The sequence below is a fragment of the Perna viridis genome, chromosome 10 (assembly GCF_037379345.1).
Source record: "Perna viridis isolate PV_CMFRI_1.1 ecotype Kerala chromosome 10, ASM3737934v1, whole genome shotgun sequence".
In the NCBI taxonomy this organism is placed as follows: Eukaryota; Metazoa; Mollusca; class Bivalvia; order Mytilida; family Mytilidae; genus Perna; species Perna viridis.
The window spans coordinates 35,492,254-35,511,475 of NC_142454.1; the positions used below are offsets into that span (position 1 = coordinate 35,492,254).

At 31.0% G+C, this 19,222-nt stretch overlaps 1 protein-coding gene across 1 annotated transcript in view; it reads right to left on the reverse strand.

Annotated features, from left to right (window-relative positions):
• Window positions 1-6,444: 6,444 nt before the first annotated feature.
• LOC148605579 (extracellular matrix protein 3-like) overlaps window positions 6,445-19,222 on the reverse strand; it is a 62,380-nt gene continuing 49,602 nt past the window's right edge. The window contains exons 19-24 of the mRNA XM_088550285.1: window positions 18,685-18,988; window positions 18,102-18,229; window positions 15,943-16,195; window positions 15,023-15,204; window positions 13,808-13,954; window positions 6,445-11,764 (exon numbers count right to left, since the gene is read on the reverse strand). Of these exons, the coding sequence (XP_088406411.1) occupies window positions 11,360-11,764; window positions 13,808-13,954; window positions 15,023-15,204; window positions 15,943-16,195; window positions 18,102-18,229; window positions 18,685-18,988 (1,419 nt within the window). The 3' untranslated portion in view covers window positions 6,445-11,359. The remainder of the gene's footprint in view (window positions 11,765-13,807; window positions 13,955-15,022; window positions 15,205-15,942; window positions 16,196-18,101; window positions 18,230-18,684; window positions 18,989-19,222) is intronic.

Consider the following 19,222-nt stretch of genomic DNA (forward strand, 5'->3'; position numbering starts at 1 on the left):
AAAAAGAATGCATAAATGCTCAAGAGACTTTTTTTATTAGCTTTGTCATAATTGGTTTTTTTTTCAATTTTCCTTGTTTCATCTTAATAAAGTTGTAAGAAAAACCGTACCAATAAAAAAAAAACAACATAAATGTTCAGATTATAACCTATTGCAAATATCCAGTTTACACATTTTTTTCTCGATTGCTTGGTATCCTTAACTTTTCCTTTAAATTTGGAATGAAATGCTACTTTAATGCAAAAAAGTAATGTATGCGGAATTTATATTATTTTTGTAATATTTATCTTTTGCCCTTAAGGCCCTTTGGTTTATCTTAACCAAACAATCAGTTATCTTTCATTCAATCAACTGTAAAGTATATTATGTTGTAATAAACAAACAATAATATTTTATCAACAAATCAAAAACTGCATGCGCAATAACACTTTGTTTGAACAAAACAACTTATAATCCAATTAAAAAAAAACAATAGTACATTTCTCTAATTTTCTGAAAAAGTGAACAATTAAATGCATTAACACAAAAAGCTAAGAATATGTAAAGAACAAAACTGTGCCCTCATTGATTTAACCTTATATCATTTATCCCTATGATTCAAATGTTAGGTTAGCATCATTAATATTTAAGAAATACTTCAGTTTTCAAGATCAGATCCATCAGACACATTTGGTTCAGGAAGTTTATCCGCAGACTTCTCATGCGGTAAGGACCGATGGAATTGATGGTGCAATTTTGGAGCAAGTTTTTGTCGCATAGATTTACTAGATCTTTGTTACTTTGCCTCCGAGATCGGCAGCTTCTTTTTACAGGAGATTTTTTAATCTATATCCCTGAATAGATACCGCCTTTCTTTTGCCTCGAACAATAGGTAGACATCCGTAGGGCTCTTGGAACTCATATTTAAAAAAATAACCTATCTGGTTCTTCTTTTCTGTATTGAAAGCTGTGGATTTTATTCCAACGAACATCTTCTCCATTGTCATCTTTCTTTATGTTCAGCACAACTTTCTCTGTACATTCTTTAAAATCAATGACAGAGTTATTAATTTGCTTTATATTATACTTTGGACTCTTGTTTGGCATTTCTTATTTCTGTCATCCAATATGAAGGACTAAATAGTTCCCTTTTCCTTTACAGCACATTCTATAGTGGAATGAACACAATCCCCCTCCATTTGAGAATGTCCCTTTTCGAAGTAGTTATGAGTGATACTTTTGATAGGTAAGTTGACTACTGAGTATAAAGACATAATACTGAAAGGAAGATTTCTTTGTTGGCCCGTGCAACTATCTGAAAAGTAAATTACTTCATCTTTCTCTCCGAGATTAGCATTATGTAAATAAACGCAAGTAGCTATCTCACAGCTTCCCCGTTTTGCTTCCATCTTCCACCATATATTGCATATTGCATTTAACTTCCTTCGTTTTCATATTATATATGGTAAAATTGTATGTTGCTAGCTTTCTACTGCAATAGGCATCAGATACAAATATTTTTGGTGTTATTAGCACCTTTTGTAAATCAAAATTCAGCCTATGATACTATCACCTATCATTGATCTGTCTTTATCTTTTTGTTTGTTTTCTGGCATCTTCTTTTCTGTTAAGATGCTGATTATATTCAACTTTTTCTATGTCTCTGTCCTCATCAGATAACTTTGAATAGGCATCACAAAAAGTACACAAGTCTTTTTTAGGTTTGTGAAAACTTAGGTTAAAACTCTGTGGCAAAAATTTCATCATAAAGCCAATACTTTTGAGGATGTCTTCCTTCAGCATCACATTTCTCTTTGTACAAAGAATACATCTTATTGTTAAATCCTTCGTAAGATATTTTCTTTGGCTGTTTTTTCTGCAGTAGTGTGAATCACATACTGGAAAAGACTTTATATGTTGTCTAATATATTCTTTCTCTACTTCTGGTTTTTTTGTGTGTCCTTTTTTCTTCCCACGTTTGTCATTGCATCTAATATGGTCTTTTCTGTCTAAAGCATATGTCACAGTTTTCTCTCCAATACACAAAGATCCCAAAAAGAATGCTTTACAGACTTGATGATGTTGACTGGAATTTTCTTTGAAGAAGTAGTATTCATGAGTTTTCTTTCTTCTTGATTCTTTTTCTGTTGTTTTTCGTTTCTTTTCTTTAACCTTCAAATGTCTTCGAATGAAATCTCTCTGACCAACATATCCTAGTTGCCAATATTGGTGAAATATTTTCATTTGTTCATCTGATGAAAAATTACTAGTGCATTTGTATTTACATTTACAATTAGGTCGTTTAATACTTCTCCTTGGTATTTTTCCCCTTTGCATGAAATGTACTCTTCCCCAGCATTTCTTTTTCTCTTTCTGATATTTTGTTTTCTGGTTTCCACTTGTTTTATTCTTCTCCTTGATGGTCTTTTTGCAGTATCATCATCATTTTCAGAGCATGCTGCAGATAAAGTAATGTCGTTATCCTCCATCTGTGATTCATTTACTTCACTAACCTCTGTTACATCCTCCTGTAAAACATATATATTGTTTGATCCCTCTTGAACTTCTTTTTCAGTGAAAACTTCCCCAATGACAACTTCTTCAATCATTTCCTCTACTGTGACAGCTTCTTCGCTACTCACTTCCTTTGCACAGTCGTCTTCACTGGTAATGCATGTATCTGATACAATGTCTATCTCACCGCTAAATTTATCTGTATTGTCATCTTGAATCAAAACAATTTCTGAGACATCGTCAAACAAAGGAATCAGTAAATCAAGATTTGGTAACACTTCAGGATCTACATAAGTAAAAGACGAGTCTGCAATGTTAATAGTACAAGTATCATCAACTGAAACATTTTCATTCCTGATAGAAAATCCTGTGGGAGTGATTTTGTTGTTATCTGTATCGATATTCCTTTTGTACAAACTACCAAAGGAATAATCATGGTCTGGAGGTGCATGTGAAGAATTTATTACTGAAGCAGTAAAATAAGTGTCGTCGCTCAAATCAGCACAGACTTCCTGATAATGTATTGATGAATATTGAGCTTGTGCTGTCGAAAGAGATTGGTTGTTGTTTATATCAATGTTATCGTAAACATTTTGATCTGCAGAATTTTTTTATGCAAGGGCTTTTAATTATAGGTTATCTTCTTCGTCATCCCCCTGATTGCCTATTTGTATACTTGATCTGATTGATTTGGCAATTTCACCAAGTGCAATATCTTCGTCGTCACTATTGTCACCCATGGTTTTTCTCTAGATGTGTTTGTACCTTTTTGTTCCAGTAGTTTTGTTTATCTTGCAGTGTCTGTAACCGGCACATGTTCAGCCCACAGGTTTATGATGTGTCTTGGTACAGGATTCACGTTGTCGAATATTCTTTTTTTAGTTGTGCACACTTCAATGTATGTTTCTGTTACAAGGATTAAACTGTCTTCAATATCTTCAAGTCGGCTTTTATATACCTGAAACATGACGCAGTTTAAATCTGAAAAGGTAATTACAAGCTTTCAAAATGTTATCAAAATCAGTAAAATTATTGTAAATTAAAATATAAGTAGAACTGTGAATGAGCTCATAAAAATATTTCCGCATCTGTGAAAAAGTTAAAGTCCAATTTCCCCCTTGTATCATTCTTATTACCAATGTATTTTTATGCACATTCTCATAAAGTGCTCTTCCTTTGTGTAAAGTTTTTTAGCAGTGTAATGGGCAGCTCAGGGGGAATTTGGCGTACTATGTAAATGACCAAATTCAGCGGTTTAGTTTTTTTTTCAATTATCTCCTCTAGTAACAAACAGACCATCATTATATTTATTTATGCACATCCACATAATATAGTTTTCTTCCTTTATATACTTCATTGAAATCCATTCAACCATTCATAGGGAGTTGCGTTTAAAGTTCAATGAACAGACCAACAGACGGACAGACAGATTGATCCCTATAATCCTCCTCAAACAAATATGTTGTAAAAATATATTATAATGTGTTTACTCACTAATATATTCAGTGCTTTCATGTTTATACAATTCAGCAGGTTTTTTTGCCAATTTTGCTTTATTGTGTTGCCAATTTACAGATGAATTTGAAACAAATAGTATAGTCAAAACATGTCATGATATTAAACCTACGAACTCTTACATTGAGAACAAGTATGAAGTTTTTACATCAAGGTATGAAAAAGCCTTTCGATTTATAATTATATGGTGTATTATGTATTAGGATATTCTTAGAAATTAAAACACATCTGATCTGAAGCCATCTTTGTAATTAACAATAATAGACTTTCTCTTCGACTGTTGTAAAACTCTGACAAAATAGCAAAGACAAATGTGACAAACAAACTTGTTTTAAATGATTTTGTAACATATACAATAGTTTTCTGTAGGGTGTAACTTCCATATCGCCAGTTAAATTTAAAAAGGGCTCATAAATAAATAAATTATTAATAAAAGAATTTATTTAGAATTTTTTTCATGTTGACTGTAAAATAAAAGAAAAAAAATTCAAAAATATTCTTAACATTGAATTAAAAGTCGTATCTGAAAAAGACAACTGACAGGACTTAATTAATAGCTATGACCAGGACTACATATTATGAACCTACTTTATGTTATTCGTCATGGAATGATGCATAAAACAGCGGAGAATATTTCTATAGAGAACCTTGTTTCAATCATTCTGTGTTGATGTAATCCAAATCTTAAAAGGTCATATGTGCAGTTCCGTGGATCAGTTTTTTTTTAATACTTTATGTTATTTTCATGCAAAAACCCATTTGAATAAAGACCTCTTGCAAAATTATTATCAGTAGAACAACAACACCACCTACCTCCTTGCATGGCCTATTAATGTGCAACAAAAATTTGCAGTTCTTCACCAAAGTTATCATTATTGTTTTCAAGGTCAGCTGAAATAAAGTTACGACCTTTCAAGATGCAAGCAAAAAAGGAAGTTATGATATGAATAGTTGTAAGTGGCAGATAAGACATTTCATAACAATGCATTTATTGTTATTTAATTACGACTTTTTTTATTATGAGATACCATGACAACAAAATAATGATATCAGAATTTTTTTAAAGTCACCAGCAGGGGATTGTTGTATTTAATCTGAATCTGCAAAAAAAGGTTTTTGGTCGTATGTGCCACTTACGACCTTTATTTCTATGGCGACGATATGTAAATAATGATGATCATTGAATGACTGAAGAACAAATCTACGGAAGTGTTCATATTTTCACTCAAGTTTTTTGAATAACTGTCCCTTTTGTATGGTATCTTCATGGAAGTATAGTCTTAATACATTAGTCATATTTGTTATTAGTGTTTGCCATGAAGTAAATGTTTTCCTACACCGGACATGAAATTTATGAGAACATCGATCGGTAGGTGCTCTAGAAAAAGATGCTTACCCTACCAGTGCACCTGGTCCATGCTCCCAGTAATTATTGGAGTCCGGGATGCTTACTTATTTTTGTACATGCAATTTTGCTATTTCATGCTGTGTGTTTACCTCCATTGTCTAGTCGTTATCCCTGTATTATATTCTTTAGATTCCTGTTCCTGGTTCCTTTTCTACTTTCTATCTCCATTGGTACAGCTAAAGTTTTACTTGTGTATAAGAAGGATTATTCCTATTGGTCGCAAAGTAATATGATGTACATATTGACAGTTTTTGCTTTTTTTCCATTATCACATGGTGAAGAAGTTCTTTTCGTTCATATATCAAAGAGCTAGACTAAGGCTAAGGAGTATAACTCTTATAAATCGTTGGTATGTTTGTGTAAAGCATTCTACATCAATATTGTATAAAGTAACAGACATATTTAGATTTATTTCATTCCATTTCAAATGAATGTTTGATGGACTTTGGTGTATGGCAAGCCAAAGGTGGACAAAAATAAATATTTTGTAATATTAGAAAATGAATATAATATTACAAAATCATTTTTTTAATATTAGAAAAGATTTTTTAATACTAGAAATTCATTTTGTAATATTCGAAATTCATTTTCTAATATTACAAATTCAGTAATATTATAAATCATCAGACATTTGTAATATTACAAATTGAATATGTAATATTAGAAAATGAATTTGTAATATTAGAAAATCAATGTGCAACATTGCAAAATCAGTCACATTTTTCAATATTACAAAATGATTTTCTAATATTAAAAAATCGTAATTGAATACAAGAAGTCCATTTTCTAATATTAGAAAATCAATTTCTAATATTAAAAAATCATTTTTTAATATTACAAATTCAATCGATTTTTTAATATTAAAAAAGAGTTTTGTGATATTAGAAATCTAATTTGTAATATTAGAAAATACTTATTTTTGTCCACTTTGGCTTGCCATATTGGTGAAATAGAAAATGATACAAACATATCAAATGAGTTCAAGATCTACCCGTTGATTTATTATAAGCATGAATGAGGACAAGGAGTATTTTCAGACATTTATTGTAAAAACACATGACACTGTATTAAAAGCCACAATAGGTGGTAACAATTCAGTTACATGCTATAGTTAATATGAGTATTCTTCAAAAACATACACACATATTGAAATAGAATTACATTTTCAACATTTAATACCTTTGTATCGTGCACTTGTAAAGAATTTGAAGAATTAATAAAGAAGCTTTCTCAATTTGAATAACTGTAGTGAAAGTACTATTCAAGGAAATTGCAATATATGTTTAAAAACAAGTATTGGAAAATGATTCTGTGCATGTAAAACAAATTTTGAAACATAAGTTATAAAAAATGACATAAAAACCATTCTTTCCATATAAAAAGTCCAATGAAAAACATATAATTACCATATGATTATTTCACTTGTTTTCCAGGAAAAAAACGAAAAACATTTTTTTTTCATGGTGGTCCTAAATATATAAAAAAAAATTATGAAAACCTGAAGTTGCAATTTTTTCTGTGTAGAGCTATATAAGAAGAAAATGTTTCCGTCCTCACAATTTTAGTAAAGAAAAAAAAATGAACAGTATAAAAGTTATTTATCAAAATTTAAAATATAACTGTATACAATATTCAATGAAACTTGACTGAAATTACAAATACAAGCAAAAAATTAGAGCAACTTGAATTTGAATAAATAGGCAGTTTCTGCTAACACAGATCGACTTTAAATCCTCCATTTTTTGTTTCGGCTGGAAACTTTCCTACATGATTTTTCCAGAGACTTATACGAAGTTTTGCATATAGATATTGAATTGATAATAATGCAAAGAAAAAGTACTAAAAAATACCAGTGTGTATCAACAAATTGCATAGTGTTTCTTATTTTTTAAAATACAATAAGCATACAGACATCACACATTGATTCATTACCCACTGGTTTAAATACATCACATACATGATCTCAAGTTCTAGGATATTCACAAAACTTACATCTAACTCACAACCAACAAAAATTGTACACAAAACAAAAAAATATGAGCACATCATTTCAGTTCTTTTATTTAAATATCAATCATTCACTTTGAAAATTAATAAGGGATAGATTATTGCTATGTATTTAATTCTGAAAGGGATAGATTATTGCTGTGTTGAATTCTGAGTGGGATAGATTATTGTTATGTGTTTAATTCTGAAAGGAATAGATTATTACTATGTATTTAATTCTGAATGGGATATATCATTGCAATGTGTTTAATTTATGTTTAGAATTTCTAACAGGACAATTCATTGCAATGTGTTTAATTCTAAATGGGATAGCTTATTGCTTGGTGTGTGTTTAACTTTAATCTGAATGGGATAGTTTATTGCTTTCTGTTTAATTCTGATAAATCCTTAAAATTCATGGCCAACATTGTTTTAATACAGCAGAAGTTTTAAATTATGGTTTACAAAAAAATATATAGTTTTATTGAAAATGAAAAATTGATTACTTAAATAAATGGACATAAAATATCTTTGTCAGTTAACAGTGGACAAGAATGCACATTATTGACAAAATCGTGTGTTCCATAGATAGCAAACAAACCTAGCAAATATCTCAATCATGTAAGTAACAAAAAAAAATCATTTTCGTGCATAAGGATTTCTTAAATATATACATGTATGACCTTCAACCTTTAACCTTATGGCACATCATTAAAATAAAAAACTAGGGAGCATTAAACACATGTAACACAATAAAGGCATAGGCACATATATTGATTTCATAAGGAATGTTACACATGGCAAACAATCTCAGATAAATGATTTGGAATATTAAGAGGATGAATGAACCACAATAAAATGAATTCAGGGTATTCACAATAAATCTAAAGCTTGAAGAACAAGATGTTTGTTTTCAGTAGTATTGAGTGAGGAAAAATATTTTCATAATATTTAATCTTTGTGCATTTTATATAACTACTTTCTTTGAAATAGATAATCCAAGCCCAATAATAAAAGATACAGACTTTTAAAATTGTAAAAGTTTCCAATATACATAATGTATTTATCAATGTGATTAAATTACATTGTTCCTAACAGAAAAATAAGGCAAAAATAAAAACACAGGAATTTTATTTAATCCTTAACGTTTCTAATATCCTGTAATGTACATATATTTAACAACATTCTGAATACAGTGTATAATCATAACATTAACTCACATACTCTTGTGTAAGGAGAAAATTGGAAGATAGGCGGGCAATGGCAATCCCATATTGCCCAACAATTTTCCAATCATCTCTCTACACAAGAGCCTATGATTTTAATTTTTTAACAAAGATATAATTACAAATGGTTTCCAATGAAAATAATGATATTAAAGCAAAGAACTAAAAAATAAAAAATAAATGGCATTAGTCTACTATTTTTGTAATGGCACTAATCTATAGATGAATGAAATGGACTAAATTAAAAATGGCACTTCTGATGTTTTAAGTTTAGCTCAAACTAAGAATCATGCAAAAGTGGATATTAAGTGATTCATGCGTATCTTAAGTATTTAAACATTTTGAGATGCAAACCTTCAGTGGACTTTGTTTAAAGTATTTTCAATAATGAAAGTTTCAATAAAAATTGAGTTATGTAGACTTGCCTGACCTGTGCTGGATAATTATTCGTAATGTTTTCGCAAATATATATAATGATGTTTTTATTTTCACCGCTAATATTTTCTTAAGTAGAAAGGGTGTTATGTCATCAGCGGCAAACTTGTTTACATCCAATGAAAATTCCAAAATCAGAATTAATAATGAAAATAAACCATGAAGACGATAACGTTAGAATATTTTATATAATTTGTCATTTACATTATTCACTTTGGTGATAAATAAGCAATATATTAGAAGATGGATTATTCATATTTTAAAAAGTTGTAATTTTCTGACAACAGAACTAAATTATATTTTTGTTAACAAAGGAATGCTATCTACTATAGTCTGACTGGTTTTACTGTTAAGAAAGGAATGCTATCTACTAGGGTCTGACTGGTTTTACTGTTAACAAATGAATGCTATCTACTATAGTCTGGTTTTACTGTATAGAATTGCAAATATTGCTTGCATTTGTGGGAAAAGGAAGAGATGATGGCTATGTACATGTGGTTGAACACCTTTTTCTTTAAAAGAACTAATTTTCACATTTACTGCAATTTACCCATCGGTCAAAAAGTGACCTTTTCCCGAGCCTATGTAAAAATTTCGATATTTATTGGCGACATTTTCAAGCACTATCAAGCACTAGTCATTATCAAGCACTGGTCAGGGTAGTCTAGATATTTACGGCTAAAGTTTCGATGGAAAAGTTACTTGACCATATTGGTACATTGCTTTACACTATATCTAGTCAAAATGATCTCATAAAACATTCCTTAGGAAACAAGCCTTGCAAGGACTATTAAATAAGTCTAAGCTACTTAAATAAGCAATGAATCACCTATTGCATGATCTTTAGATGGAGCCATACTTAAGTTCTACAACCAATATATAAAATGGAGTTAAAATAAAAAAAAAATAGGAGAGTATTTCATAAAAGATTATTGGCAAAACAAAACTTTTGATTTTAAATACATATTACTATATCTTTGGTATTAACAAAATAAAACAACAAAACAACAGAAATACAAAAAACACAAAATTTCAATGACTTAACAAACACAACATAAACAAAATTAAAATGAAAATCTACAAGTAGAATTCAACCATTTTAAACACACTATGATTAATAATGATTTTACTAATATTGCATCTCAAATGTGTATAATAAACACTTTGAAGAGTAAGAATCGGGGTACAATTGAAAAAAAGAAATGAAACGAGAAAGATTGTCAGTTTACATGATAAAATAAAAGTAAAACCTGAGAAAACTGTGAAAGCACTATTGTTTTTAAGGGTACTAATTTTCGTGGTTTTCATGGATAGGCCTAAACAATGAAATTTTGTTCTCGATGAAAAGGAGAACCTCATTGATGTCAAAACTACAAATACAAGAATCCATGAACTTGTGTTTCTTCCTTAATCCATGGATATTGGTATCCCTGAATTAAAGTACTTTCACAGTAGTTGTAATATCCATATACAGATTGCAATGAGTCTGTGATTTTAACACTGAGTTAGTAAAACTTGATTAAAACGTGCTTATCTAACCAGCGGTTTACATTTATCTTCAAGAGTGGAAAGTCCTGAGCATTTTCAAGTTTAAATATTCCAAAATTAAAAGGATATTTCCACATGAGGGAAACTAAAAGTCCTCAATAAAATATCAAAGAATAGACAGACCTAAACTTCCAGGACCTAGGTATAGTTTTCCTTGAGTGAACTTTTCATTTTGGAATACTGAAATATGGAAATTTTCAAAACCTTCCACTCTTGAACGTAAATGTAAAAGAATAGATCAGGACCTAGGTAAATGTCAAAGAATAGACAGACCAAGACCTAGGAAAATGAAATCTGAAAGTCCTATGTCAGTAACAGAGGGGTCCTACTTCGGACCTCCAGTAATTTGAACCCCTGCTAACACAAACATATGAGACTGCTTGCTCCTTTTATCCCTGTGAAAATATTGAACTGGAATCTTTGTTACCCTACAGAAAGTTGAGATCAAACTGACCAATATTAATAGTAAACGTTTTGTGTGATTATTTTTCATATCCTTATTTGAGCCTACTTCTTTAATTTATTACATCTTAAAATGTTATAAAGATTAGGTTGGATTCAATTGATCTCCTACTTAGTATATCCTTAGAGAATTTTTCAACTCTCTAACTCTACGCTAGACTTTCAAAATTAGTCTACAATAGTTCCTGAACTAAACTACACTTTCTTTACTTGAATAGCCTTTCCTTCTGTTTACAGACATTGTATACCAAAAAACACAATGTCTCAGTTCAATCTATGGCAGCCATTATACCTCTGACTTTTCATCACATGACTTCTGCTCAGGGAGATGAACAACCATGACCTTGCCCTTTCTATCCATGACTGTTATTGTACTAGTTGGTGAGGGAGGAGGTGATGATCTCTTTTTGTGTCGTCTGATAAGAATTATCAAAATGATCAGGATAATAATCAATAATATAGACACTCCAATAAGTATAGGCATTAATGTTGTAGGTGACTGTTTGTTGTTAAGACTTCTGGATAAGTTAAGATCCTCTGTTTTTGGTTCAGATTGTGTCCTGATCCAGATCATGTTTGTTCCAGTATTGGGCTGGTTAATATTGTTCTCCTCTGTCACTAGGTCTCTCTTCTGTCTGTCTGATTTTAGTGAATAAATAGAATGCAGGAACCACACTCTTTCATTATTGCTCTACAAAAAGATTATAATTAATACTTACTTATAATTACATTTTTCTTCCAAATTGACCAATTGAATATGGAATCACAAAGTTTTAATTTTTTGAGCAAAAAAAAAAATGTTAAAATACGTCTATATAATGAATAAATAATAATAGGGTAATTAATTGCAGGGTTTTACCTAGGATTTTGAGGGCTTTAGTCACTTTTGCGTAGAGCACGAACGACATATTATGGGCAGCAGAATTTTGTAAATAGTCAATAGTATCATAAACTAAAGACATAAACACTCTTAATATATTCATTTCAAGTTTACAGATACAGGCATAACAATAAATACAATAAATGTTACAACAAAATAACTATTATTTTCTATAAGATAATGTGTGTTACTTAATAAAATGAAATAATTACTATTAGAAAAATAGTAAAATAGAACTTTTTTTTACATCATGACAAAGCTTTGATGCATTCAGTCTAAAAATAGCTACTATTTGACATAAGCTACTATTATGGTATGACCTGACACTCAACTAATAAGAGAAAATCCTCCTGTCCTTTCCCAAACACCACACCTCAAAAGCCTTCTTCAACCTAAAACTCCTCAAATCAGAAGGATGGAGACAGATCTTTAGAAGAGAATTGACTGATGAAACCTTGAGCCTGTTCCTAAGATTGGTCTTAATCAGATTGTACCTACTAAATCCCCTCTCTCAGTCACCAGAAGACAACGCAGAAACTAGACAGACAGAAAAGAGGTTGGCCACATTGGCATAGTCAACTGTAGAATGTTGCATTCTGTAAGCGGTTGCTGTGTGATATCTTACTACTGGGTGGTAATTTTTAGTGACCTTTGACCCCATGAGTAGAATTGAAGACGTTCATAATCATTGTGATTTTGTTTCAAGAAGAAAAGAGAATCGTAAAATAAATATTAATCATTGATTAATACTTCCTAACTATCCACTATTGCGTCCAAATTAATTGAAATCCATGAGATGACCAGTCACACATCGGAGACATTGTTTTTGTGTGCATTTAAATTTCTAAAAATAGACAGCTATATATGTTGCGAGGTTTATGAAGGGTTTTATATAGGAGTAAAATCGGTCAGTATCCATTAAAGATCAAAATCGTTTAACACGACTAATCCTTAAAATAAGGATATATATAAGTTACATTTTAAACGCACTTAAAAGCAGAAATGTCTCGAGTCAACTCAAGGCTTTTTTCGGCAGTCAAAAACGACCGGCTGAAGTTGAGTGAGAACCCTGGGATTATCTTTTGTGGTCCTAATGATCAAACGATTGATAAATTTTGTTATTTTAAAGGATTATTAATGATGCACATATCAGGGATGCCAGGTTAACAACAATAGAATGTATTTCACACCTAGTTAACCAGGTAATTACCAGGCTTGGGGTCATAAACTTGTCAGAGCGTAAGGCCAGGTGAAATTATGTAACTTTCGATTGACAGTTTTTAACAACATTTTTATTTAAGGTGACGAAAATTTATCTGAAATACTTTTTGAATGGAATTTTTTTTTATACACTTCAAATTTTAAGTGATGAAAACGATCTAAAACATTTTCATCATTTATGAAATCCTTTCGTAAATGGCGAAAATGATGAGCGCTAGCTAAATCACTGATTAATTGGAAAGAGTGAATAACAAAAATATGATCACAAGTGCTGAAGAATGTCTAGATTTAACAGTGTGTGGAACTTGTTCCGCACACGAATTCAATCCTCAAGCGTTCTTGGTACAAGTGATCATATTTCGGTTATTTACGATAACCGATTGATTATCCTATTTATTATATAGATTTTCTTCATAATTTATTGATATTTTCAACATGATTTTTAATTCTGTGATTGGTGGATTGATATCAAAGTTATGATGTTTTGGTGGGAGAAAATCTGAGAGTGAAATTACCAAATTTATTTCACAGTATGAATTAGCAAAATTAATTACACAGGGAACATTCGATAATATACTACTATCTATTTAATAAAAATAGATAAAAACCCTTGTCATTCTGTAGATAGAGTACCTGGAATAACGGCTGTGTATCTATATAGAATCCATCAGCTCCTGGCTGTTGAGTCAATGTCTCTGCTCCAGGGTCATCACTTGCCATAACTGCTTTAATATGTAGACCGTCTACATCAGCATCTACGGTGTCTGGTGCTCCTGGGTCCTGAGATTTTAAACATATAAATACTTCCTATATGTTAATGATTTTAATATGAGAATCATGACAAAAAACTTCTATAGTGATAATCAATCATAGTGTAATCATTACAAATATATATCACAGCAACCCTTTCCACAAAAAATCTTAAGCATGAAATTAGTCATAAGTTATGACATCACAAAACTTTGATCTATTATCACATCAGAACTATGGACTAATTTTACACTGCAGATTTTTTGTGAAAAGAAATTCAGATGTTTTGTTAAAATATTTACAACTTCAGTTGACAGGCTTTGGTTGTGCTACTAGATCAGTTCATTATGGCCTTCACCAGAGATTAACTGGTACAGACTGCCAGTAAAACATAATTATAATTATCGCTAGGTGTAAAATATTATTTTCATAAATTATAATTTGAATAACATCTGCTTAAGATGTTGCTCACAAAGAAAGCCATCATAAAAAAATTCTAGATTCTCATCCAACATTTTTTTTAAATTAGGGGCAGGTAAATCTTATTTTCAATGCTGTCAATTCGATAGAAATTGAACTAAATTGGGAAAGAAATCAAAATAAAGATTTTCGGGATGATGAAAAAATTGGACGGGGAGGGGATGAGAATCTAGGATATTTTTTTTGTTTTGGCTTTAAATGAAGCCGGAAACTTTGTGAGTGATTTGACCAAATCATACACCATTTAACTCCCCCAAAACAGCCATTATTCCCATAATTTCATTTCTGACTTGCATTGAATAAATGGATTATTTTACCATTTTATGAAAATGAAAGAAACCAGGCAACCAATCAAAACTGATCTAACAATCGAAACTGGTTTTATGGTGTAACAAAATGATCTACATAATATGAACAAAATAAGAACTATTTCAGCCACTGATAATAGAAGAAATGTTAATTAGAGTGAACCTCTCTTGTCAAGTATTTGTTTCGACACTAATTTATGATACTTAAATAAATTCACCCAAATTAACTGTATATAAAATCCATTTGAATGTTATAGCCAACATTGCTGTAACCCAAACAGAAAGACCTTTAAAGTGTAACCAGACTTACCAGTATTTTGTAGGAATGTTCCAGTCTATCTTTAGGTCCTAAACAGCCATACAGACTATTTTCTGGATCATATCTTGGTATGTAGCCATCTTTTCCTGAACACAAGAAAACTTTGTCTACACCCAAATTGATCTTTTCACCTAGATCAGCTGACGTGTCAATCCTGCCATAAAGGATGTCTCCTGTAGAATATAAATATCAAATCAGACAAAAATAACACATGACTAACAAGGGGGTATATCAATTAATCCCTGTCTGTCTGGATAGAGGAAGAAGCTGGTTGGGTTGTCAGCTTCCAAACTACAACTTTCATATTCAGTAATATGTTCATACAATTAAGATGCATAGGGTCAAATGGTTTCGATTTTTCATGAAAATATTCCATAAATCAGAGATAGTAAGCTATTCTAATAATCTTAATTTATCTTCAAAAACTTTTTTCATTGTTTGGCAAGGCATTTGTTCAATATGCATCTGCCCTTGATTACCAGTTTTATTTTTAGGCTGATACAATTCTGAATTTTAGTTGGGATTATGTTTTGCTATAGTATACTGTGAAAGTACTATTGTTTGTGGGGTACCAATTTTCGTGGTTTACATGGGTAGCCCAAACCATGAAGTTTGGTTACCAACGAAAAGGAGATTTTCATTGATTTTATACTGAAAACACCAAAACCATGAATTCAAGAATCCACAAAAATAGGTATCAACGAATAAAAGTACTTTCACAGTAGGCTCCTTACACAGCATAAAAGCACTCAAAAGTTTTAAATTTGTCATTCACATTTCAAGGTCCTAAGTAGGAACATCTACATACATAGCTAGATTCAGCATATCAAACAACCAACCATAAGATCTCCATTTAACTTACATGCTGTACTCTTTATTGATACAAATGGCAAGAACCATTACCAACTAACCTGGTGCAAAGGCATTATCTTCTTTTATTTTATTGCCATGTTCAGAGAGCCACAACTCTCTTTTTCTCATAATTCTAAATTTGGTATCCAGGGTGTATTCCTCTGGAACTGGATCACTGACTTGCTGAAATCTGATTGGGAGGTCAAAGGTTATGGGTTGCTGTGGGTCACATGTGCTCTTTGAACTGTATGACTGACTTGATGAGGTGCAGGGAACCAGATTTATTTTGTACAAACCAGAGTAGTCTTTCATCTAAAAAAAAGATTACAGTACTAAGATATAGTCTAGTGTTTACAGTTGAACCTCGATGTGTCGAACTCAGATTAGTCGAAATCTCAGATAACTTGAATTAATTACAAAGTCCCAGCAAAACTCTCCTTACTCAAATACAATTTTACCTCGGATGACTCAAACTCGGATGAATCGAAACCTTGGATAACTCAAGGTAATCAATCAGTCCCCTCAATAGGACTTCCAGGTTAATTAACTCTGATGTCTCAAAGTCAACTAATTAGTCGGAAAACTGATTGATTTATTACAAACTATAATAGAAGTGTGTTTTAAACAACTATTATCGTGGTTTTTAAAATTAATTTGTTGACACTCTTTATGGTTTGATTTGTTTATTTAATTAATTTAAAATTGTGCTTGTTGTTAAAAGAAACGAATTGTATTAATAACACGTCAGAATTTACACTTACAGAGATATCAGATATTTTGATAAAAGATTAAAAAAAATAAAGATGAATTGCAATGGTATCTAACTATTTAATGAAACATCAAACAGATGATAGTAAGGGTGTTTCAACAACTACATTCATTTCGCTAGTAAATTTGAAATTTTATCTAATAATGTAGAACAGATGGTTTGACGATACTCCTGATTGTGAATCAAACAAAGCAACATGCTATGAACTATGACGTTTTTGATATAGAAAAAACCAAAAAGGTAATTTCACTAAAATTCTCGATGCAGTATTTCAAACATAATATGCAACATACAAAAAAATATCTTCCGATATGAAACACAAGACATTACGAAGTACCGTGTAAAGTGATCAAGTACATGTACATGTACAAGCACAACAAATAATGTAAATACAGAAACAATCATTGACCAAATTACTTGAACATTTTTGCATGGTCCTTTCGACTTCAACTTAATGAGGTTCGACTGTATATTCTTGTTTGTAACAAATGTTTACTGACGAAAAACAAAAATAAAAACAAAAACAAAACAAAACAACACAACACAACAAAACTATTCATTACAATTGAACATTCAAATATCATTCAAAACATATTTTATCATGCAACCATTCTTCATGCACATCTACATATGATCCCCAACCTTCTTATAAAATAACATCAAAATTTGTTGAGTGGTTTAGCAGGAGTTGTGCTTACAAGAAATGTGGACAGATGGATGGACAGACACAAATAGACAGGGTGATTCCTATATCCCCTACATTTTGGTACTTCTACAAATATTTCGAAATGAGAAGACAATATTTTTTTCTAAATTCAATCTTAATTTTATACTTGGGTGTGATCATACATTATAAAAGCAGAGCGTTTACCCCTACTGACTAATGCTAGTATTCCAGGAGCGAGTTGAAAGCATCATCAGCCTTCTGTCAGTACAAAAGATATGTTTATCAAAAAAATAACTGTGAAAGTAATTTTATTCATGGGTATCAATTTTACCATTTTAGGGAAAAAAAGTTCATAGATTTTTAAACTCATGGAATTGACAACTCTATCATACAAAGCAATTTACTCAACCCACTAAAACCATGAACATTGATACCCCACAAACTATAATACTTATAAAGTATTTGCATTTATGTTATTTGCAGTAGTCTAGTTGGTTGACCATGCTTTTTAGTTGCACCTAGTTAAACATCATGATCAATTACATTCTGTAAGTCATGATCACTTTCAAACTTCTCCTGAACAACAACTCATGGAACTACTTTGATTTTTTTCCTGGATTTAGTATAACTCTTATATTAACATTGCATATTTTCACACCTAATTTCAGTAGAAAATATGGAGTCTGTGGTTGTAGTCTAATGACATGGAATGCCAATTTTAATGAATGCAAAGCAGGTTGATGTAATGAAGTATTTCATCTAAAAATCAAATCTCTACTAACTGAAAAATCAGACTCAAATCTCCATAGCTGATCTGCCTTGTAAAAAGATGGTGAGCTCCTTAATAAACGCAAAGTAAAAGTCATCTTTGAGTTCTCAACACAGCTAACAGAGGATTGGTATGGTGAATCTGTAAGAGCAGACATATTATGTTCTTAACAGCAAAGACTGAAATAAAATATACACAAAGATTGTGTAGATGTGTAAAATTACATTACCTTAGATTCAGACAAATATGAAAGCATGATGAACGGCTACATCACCAAATACTGCAATAAATATTAATTTTGGCAGATACTGTCAAGTAAATTTATTTGTGGTAATCAATTATTGCTGTTTCAAAAAATTAATAGCATTATAGGGTTAAAATTTAATTTTGCAAGTACATGTTCTATTTTTTGTGTGTTTTCTGCTGCAAAATTAGTAAAAATAAGTACACCCTGAGAATTAATACCTTTACAGTTAGTAAAAATCCAAAGAACAACTGATTGTGGTAATGTAATCTGCTCTTCAAAACACAGATACAATTTATCATGTGAAAAATATAGAAGTAGACATGGTCTTCTAAATAAAACTGTAATATACCTTCATGATTTATGACAAACTGTCCACTGAACCGTGCTTCTGTTCTGAACTGTACAACGAGTCTGTTATTGATAATCTTCATACTGGAAGGGAATAAAGATCCCTCAATACTACCAGCATCAGCTGACATTAATGATCCTATCCCTTGATTCCACATTTTAGCTGTGTTGTAAACAAAGGTTAATTGAAGCTCAGTTTGTGCATCAATATGTCGCCATCCTCTGTCAGCACCAATGGAATGAAATACATAAGACACATACAGTGGTAACCTCATCGTCAGAAATGACTGCTTAATATTCAAAGGCTGAAAATATAGTAGCTATATCATATGACAAAGGCAATGGGCTTAAGTGAAAGCAAAGTCTGAAGCAAAAGTATCAGGTTCCCTTTTCAACAAATTAAGACTTCATGCCATTTATAATTTTGCCAACTTTTTTAAGGAATTTTTCATCAGTAATAAGTGGGAGACAGCAAAGGCATTCCATATATTTGCAAAATTATCAGAAGAATTGTTCTGGGTTTATCGTAGATTGCATGG